The sequence below is a fragment of the Buceros rhinoceros genome, unplaced genomic scaffold (genome assembly GCF_000710305.1).
Source record: "Buceros rhinoceros silvestris isolate BGI_N320 unplaced genomic scaffold, ASM71030v1 scaffold149, whole genome shotgun sequence".
Taxonomy (NCBI): domain Eukaryota; kingdom Metazoa; phylum Chordata; class Aves; order Bucerotiformes; family Bucerotidae; genus Buceros; species Buceros rhinoceros.
The window spans coordinates 54-7,071 of NW_010431865.1; the positions used below are offsets into that span (position 1 = coordinate 54).

At 48.8% G+C, this 7,018-nt stretch overlaps 1 protein-coding gene across 1 annotated transcript in view; it reads left to right on the forward strand.

The window, feature by feature from the left end:
• Nucleotides 1–610: 610 nt before the first annotated feature.
• Nucleotides 611–7,018, forward strand: part of CASC4 (cancer susceptibility candidate 4) — a gene marked incomplete at its 5' end in the record, with an annotated part of 14,496 nt that continues 8,088 nt past the window's right edge. The window contains 6 exons of the mRNA XM_010143543.1: nt 611–713; nt 1,728–1,818; nt 2,699–2,843; nt 3,638–3,718; nt 4,086–4,184; nt 5,551–5,724. Coding sequence (XP_010141845.1) covers nt 611–713; nt 1,728–1,818; nt 2,699–2,843; nt 3,638–3,718; nt 4,086–4,184; nt 5,551–5,724 — 693 coding nt within the window. The remainder of the gene's footprint in view (nt 714–1,727; nt 1,819–2,698; nt 2,844–3,637; nt 3,719–4,085; nt 4,185–5,550; nt 5,725–7,018) is intronic.

Below are 7,018 nucleotides of genomic sequence, written 5' to 3' on the forward strand. Positions count from 1 at the left end.
GATCTGGTGGATTTTTACTGTAATGCCCTTGATACGGCGAACGGCCACCACAGCAGTGACGATACATGGGGTTAGAGAGCAGTTAACACCACAAGATCAATCCCTTTGCTCGGTGGCATCTAAGTTCATTTTTCGTTGATCTGGTGGATTTTTACTGTAATGCCCTTGATACGGCGAACGGCCACCACAGAAGTGACGATACGTGGGGTTAGAGAGCAGTTAACATCACTGGCTGTTCTCACCGAGAATGAAATCCCCTTGAGGCACGCGTCAGGCTCCCCCATCCTCCCGCATCAGCAACCAGGTGCAGCCGGGTCCCGGAGCAGAAGCAGTCCTGTGGATGGGTTCAGCCCAGCCTGAGACAGGAATTACCCAGGCGGTTTCCAGCATTTTTGGAGTAGTGTTGTGTAATTCGTAGTGACATCGGGATACGTGAGTACATCGGCGTTTTTTTCCAGTTAGTTTAAGAATCTTTAAAGTGTATCTTGAAGAAATAACAGAAAACTTGAGCAAATTTTTAACCTGTAAAGCAACACAGAAAGTTGACTTTGCCATGGGGCATTTTTATTTTCTTCTTACGTTTTTATATTCATCTTGCTTCTTCCTCTAGAACAACTAGCTGAGTTGCGTCAGGAGTTCATCCGCCAGGAAGATCAGCTCCACGAGTACAAGAAGAACAATACTTACCTCACCAGGCGGCTGGAATACGACAGGTACGTTAGTAAGTGGGGAGCTCTGTAGTTATTACGAAGTGCCAGTTAATCCTGTTTCTCCTAATCCTCAAACTCAAGCGTAGTCGCTCAGTGATGTGACTTGGACTTAGCTGGTTATTTGGTTTTAAAGTCTTTTTTTTTTTTTTGTGGTGGTGTACTCCTCCCCCCAAAGTGAGCTGTGATCCAAGAACAGTCAGATTTGCTGGAATTGTTCAGCGTTGGACCATTTTAGGTCAACGCATTTTCTGTAATGCAGAGACCTTGGTTAACAAGCACTGAGGAGAGTTTAACCAGCACAGCTCTGAAGCCGCCAGTGGTGGTAATGGCTGCCTCAGTGCAGCTGAAAGCATTGGGTATGTTCAGATTTTAACTTGACCTCAGCCTTCACCTTTGAGATGGAGAAGCAGGAGAACAGCTACTGCAGCCCTGAGGAGTGGGGAGATCAACACTTGAGAAAATACTTGGAACTCAAACGCACACAAATGTTCCTTATTCTCTGTGCTGTCGAGTCTTTGTGGGAGGCAGGGGTTTGGCTGACCGCAGTCAGTCTCTGCGTGGCTTGTCAGAGGAGTGGAGACACTGCTGTGTCTCTCAGATGCCGGCGTTGGAGTCAGTGACAGTAACTGGTAGTAGAATTTGCGTGTCTTCTGTGTCAGCAGCTGTGGGAGATGCACTGTTGTCCCCGTGGAGTCCAGTACGTTGCTGACAGACCAGCTGTGAAGCTCGACTCTTGACTTTTTGGTTGCTTTCCAGGGTTTGGAGGAAATGTGATCGAGGCCGTTCTGTCTGTTGTGCTGTTTCCCTGCTCTGTCCCTGTTTTTCCCAGTTCTGCTTGCTTTCTCTGTTCAGCCCCTTTCCACTGCGCATCCATGCCAGGACAAGCCTTTGTGGACAGACTATTTGACTTACAGCTCAGGGTTGGCTTTTTGTGCCACTTCGTATATTTCCCCCATTTATTTATGGTCAAGCAGATACAACAGATGATATATAAGTAATACCATGTCTCTGCTCCAGTCTGCAGTGTGGGCAGCAGATCAAGGAGATGAGACTGCAGTATGAAGAGAACCTGAAGAAATTAATGGACAAAGTTGCGTGGGAACAAAAGGTAACATGTGGCCAGGTTTCTCTGTGGAATTAGAGGAGCCTGAAGTCTGCTGTAAGACTCGGCGTTCCAGATATATGGAGGCCTCGGACGTTTCTCCCCCAGCGTGCCATTCAGTATTGTCCTGAGCATCCCTGAATGGGTGTTAGTGTAAGAGCTTCTGCCTGCTTGGCTCGGTCAGCGAACCGAGCCTTCAATATCAGGCTTAATTCTTTGCTCTGCCACAGCCTTCCTGCTTGATGTCATGGCAAAGGATTCCAGTTTCTCCTCTGTAAAACGGATCATACTTTATCGCTCTCCAGGGTAGGATCTGTGTTCTCACAGCCGTGTATAGGTTATTGCAGAGGGGAACCTGATCCCTCCTGGGGCCTCGAGGTGCTAATGTGATGCAAATAGCAATGGTATCAAGGGTGTAATTACATGGTGCGAGCTGCCCGTGGAACAAGGGCCTCTCTCCTACAGACAGATGAAATAACCTGCTTTTCTTAGAATTTAATTTCCTTTCTTTGTCTGTGAATATGAACCTGTCAAATAGTAAGGCAGATTTGCAATAGATTTCACTCAGGTCTTTCTTGCAATCTGGAGTTGTTTCGCAGTCTCTGACCTGAGGCTTCAGGCCTGAACCTGTTTGTGTTGCACTCAAGAGCTGCGTGTGGCCACAGAAACGTCAGACAGCCTAGTGCGTGCTACAGCTCCTGCTCAGAGCTGTGTCCCTGCTCATCAGCCCTCAGCACCCAGGGTTGTGTGTGGAGCACTTCTGCTGTTTGCTTTAGTCACCATCTAATCCCTAAATGTGGCTTTGCTTACCCAGCGTAATCTGGCAGTTGAGGGGTTCATTTTGTAACAAAGTTAACATTGGTTCCTTATGAATTTATTCTCACAGGCCACACAAAAAATTCAGTCCAATAAAGACACTGAAGTAAGTCCCAGTAATGATGACCAGGCAGTATCTAAGAGTGTGCCCGAGGCAGAAGATAAGAACGTGGTCAAGAACGAGCAGCCTTCAGATCGTGCTGTAAATGGCAAAGGTACTTCCTTGGTTCTGTCATTCTGATAGATAATGGGCCGATAGGGTTGAACCATGTGTTCTTCTGCAGCAGAACGTTGAATTACTTGGCTCAGATGGCTTCATGAGCTGCACAGGATTGCAGCAAGTCAGGGTTTAGCGGTGTCCAGAGGTTGGTGTGTCCTTTCTCCGCCTCCTTGTACAAAAGTAGCTCCTTGCACAGTTCCTCATGTGGCCAGCTGTGACCCGGGGGTGGCCCCTCTGGCCCCTGTGGGATGTGTCGTGGGCTGGGCTGGGGAAGGGCATGCTGTTGGAGAGCTGCAGTCTCTCCAGGGGCAAGGTGGCTGGAGGTGAGGAGCACTGACACCGCGGTGAGGAGTCTTTAGCTGGGAAAGCAACAGGAACAGTGGAGACCTCTGGTTATCAGGAGGCTCTCGGTGGGTAACTGGTGCTGTTGCCTCCCCGAAAGGCACACGGTTCCTCTTTGTTTCTTCTTCTTGGGCTGCTGAATCAGCCCTTTCTTCTATCAGTTCTGTGTCTGTTCCACCAGCTTCTTGCAGCAGGTTTTTCCTCCTCTGCTACCAAGAGCAGTGTGTTACCTTCTCTGAGGGCCGCACTGACTCGGGAGCACTGCTCCAAGACAGTCCCCAGTGTCTTTGTCAGCGGTATGAGGACTGCTGTAGTTGCGTTATTGCTGTGGGACCTGTTCTGTGGATAAAGGGCTGTTCTTCTGGTCATGGAGCCTCCCGCAAGAGGGAAATCCACTGTTCAGACTTCCAGGTGGATAAGGCAGAACATCCTATTCTTGTCTTACAGAGAAAATGAAGGTGGGAGGAGATGCAGGCATGCCCGAGATAGAAGACAATGACCCTGCGAAGGCCGAAGATACCCCCACTGGTGAGAGAAGTACTCCACTACTTCCACATTTGGGTTCTTGGTGACCTTTGTATGCTGTTCAAATGCCACACGGTTCATAGTGAATGTAAAATTTAAAAATCTGTCTATGGGGATAAAATTCAAGTGGAGTGTGGAACTGGGTAGTTTTTACTGTGCTTTAGAGGTTTGAATTCTCAAAACTGAATGCTGCTGGTAATACACCCCATCCCACCCTGTCCCCCATGCCTAGAAATCCTGTGTTTTCATCTATGCTTTAATGACAAGAAAACAACAAAAAAAGTAAGTTTACAGGATTGTTAGAGGAAGACCTGGTATATAGTGTCTGTTTGTTTCGTGTTAATGTGCTTGTCCATGTATTTTGTTCCAGCTTTAAAGAAGCCACTTATTTCTGCTCCTAAAAGTGAAGGTCACCAGCCCGCTGGGAACCTGCCCACGGAACAGCCCCATGCTCCAAACCTGGCCCCAGGTAAAAATCTGATGAGCAGGTGACAAATCAATGTTTCGCAGGAACCCCCGTTGAGTATGTGACCTCAACACGCGTGTTAGATGGGAGTGGCCCCCCCTCGGTGTGTTTGGTTGCTCACAGAGAGAAGGGTCAGTTTGTGCAGGATGCGAACTGAGTGTGATCTTGGTCTGGCTTCCCGAGGCACTGAGGCTGCTGGTTGCACAGTCTCTTCTTGTCCTCCCGGCACCCAGTAATTTCTGAGCCTTTGGACCAACTTAGCCAAATCTAAGTCAGAAGTTTCAAAGACAAGCGCTTCAAGATTTCTCCTCTGGACAGAGGAGAGTAACTGAGCTCAGCGTTCCTCCCTCGGGGTGCTACTTGGCGAGGGCTGCACCGTGATGTCAGGAGCTGATCTCTTGGCAGCCAGTTACCCTCGGGGGTTAAACAGCGGGACTGTCGCTTGCTCAGAGTCCTCCTGTTCCTGCCAAGAGCTCTGGTGAGGGTGCTGTTGGGCAGGTTCAGGACCTGAGAGGACCAGAAGTACTGCAGTGAGAGGGTTTAGGAGAACCCCCTTTAGAAAGTACACAAATGCCCAGAAGAGAGACTTTAGCGTAGTGCTCGTGGTGCAGTCGCTTTGCTTTAACGTCAAAGGGGACGCTGGGCTGTATCCATGCTGCAAGTGGCACATTCAGACGCTGTCCTGCTCAAACCCTTCACTGTTAGGTACTTGTGACATGACCAGAGAGCCTGAAGATTGTTGTTACGCCCTGTATTAGCTCTTTTGAAAGAAGGCAGATGGAGTGGTTTTTAATTTCTTTCCTGTTGTGGTGGGTGTGTAAGCAGACTTGAACAGCAAAATCCGTGAGCTCGGAGTCTGCCTACATGGTTAAAGCTTGTTTCCAGCTGTCAGATCTTTTAAACAGTTGGTTTTTGTTGTTCTGAGCTAGTCCTTCATGTTGACTTTAATGAGAGAACATGAACGGTAGCAAGTGAAAGGCCGCTTCCCTGAGCGCAGGGTTGGTCGGCTGCAGGTGGGTCTGAGTTTCCAGGGGCCGGGGCTTTTGGTGTGCTGCGGTTAGGTAGTCCTGGGGTTCTGCTTGTTATTTTTAGTATAACTTCGAGACCTACTGCAGCCCCTCCTCAGATCCTAGCTCTGGAGACAATAAATGGTGCTCAGTAGATTTGAAAAGCAGAATCAGCAGGAGGATAAAACCTCCATAAAGGTGTTATTGTTCTGGGCTTCACCAAGTACTTGAGCACACACAGAAAACCAGTGGAGGAAGTAACGGCTCAGGACTGGTTTTGTGTTAAAACGTGGTGAGTGTGGTCATGATACAGCCTGCTCTTGGACCCGTGTAAAAACTGAACTCGCTTCCTCCTTCTGTAGGTTTGCGCAGTGACAACGATGGAAATGCCGATGTTGTGAAGCAGATACCTCCAAACTCCCTCCAGCACTTAAATTTCGAAGACAAAATGGAAAATCAGAAAGAACGCAAACTTGAGACAGAGCATATAAAGATTCCAAAGAGCAGAGTTAGTGACATGCAGAAGATGAAGCAAAGTAAGTTGGCCAATGTCACGTACTTCAGAGTTTGAAGAAAATCACTGTATTTTCTCTCTGTACTGGTGCCTGTCTGGAGAACACGGGCTGTTACAGCTGGGGGCCTCCTGGAGAGCCGCCTGGAGGGAAATGTGGAGCAGCACTGTGTAACGGACATGCCTTAATATGTCGTCTTTCCCATACTCAGTCATGTAAAAAATTACTTGCTTACAGGCATTTAAGATGCTTTTGGAAGTGACGACGCACTTAAATAGATTAAGTTGGGACTTTTGATACGTGCATGGTACCAAGTCACCTCCATCCACGCAGTGTTACCTGACTTAAACACAACAATACTGTAAGAATTCAGCCCGCACGCAGGGGGCTTTGGGGTGGTATGTGTGTATTGGCCAGAAGTTTGTTCTTGATTTTGTTTAAACAGAACCATGAATTGGCTTCAGGAATCAGGGATAAGAATTCCGAAAGCCAGGCTTGCTCTCAGGGCCGGAGAACCATGAACTGTTTTTTGTCATAAAAGGTTGAGTTTGGGAAGTTCCCCTCGTTAGAGTGAACTTATGGTTTCTTTTCACAGTCTAGAGCCTGACTGGTGATTCTGCAGCTTGCAGAAATTGCAGGAAAATAGTCCTAACCTCCAGCAATCTCTGAAATATGCCTTGAAGAACAGAGAAATAGGTTTAAAGTAATTCCCCAGCAGTTCTTGTAACAGGTTCTGGTGGCTGTTCTGAAGCAGAGGTTACGTTAGAACAGGGCAGTGAGCACCTTGGCAGAGGCCTGGGAGGGGGATGGCAGAAAGGGCTGGACAGGGGTGTGGGGGCTCAGTGTGTCCTTCTCCCCTCACGCCCTCGTAGCCTCCAGAGGTCAGAGGCTGAAGCCTGTAGATAGCACCAGACCTTACCTGAGAGGTTTGAGAAACCTCACGAAATGGCTCCTGAACCATTTGAGAGAGGTACCATCGTACCAGAAGAAGACAGGGCTCTAAAGATGAAGGGAACAAGGATTTGGGGAGTTCGGAGGTTCGGATTCCTGGGAAGGCAACTGGGCAGATGCTCAGTCGTTTTGAACATGGTGTCACGAGTGACACATGGGGGATTCTGCGAGAAGAGCTCGTGTCAAAGCCATCAGAGTGTTCTCAAAGGGAGGAAGGCAGGAAAACCAGGTGTGGCTGTTGGCGGCAAAGAATGGAGACCCGGTCAGGAAAGACTGGCTGTTCGATGGGTGCCCAGCTGGGAGACAAGGCTGTTCCAGGGACAGGCATCGCTGGCGGGGGTGCTGGGAAAACCCCGCCCCCGCGGGG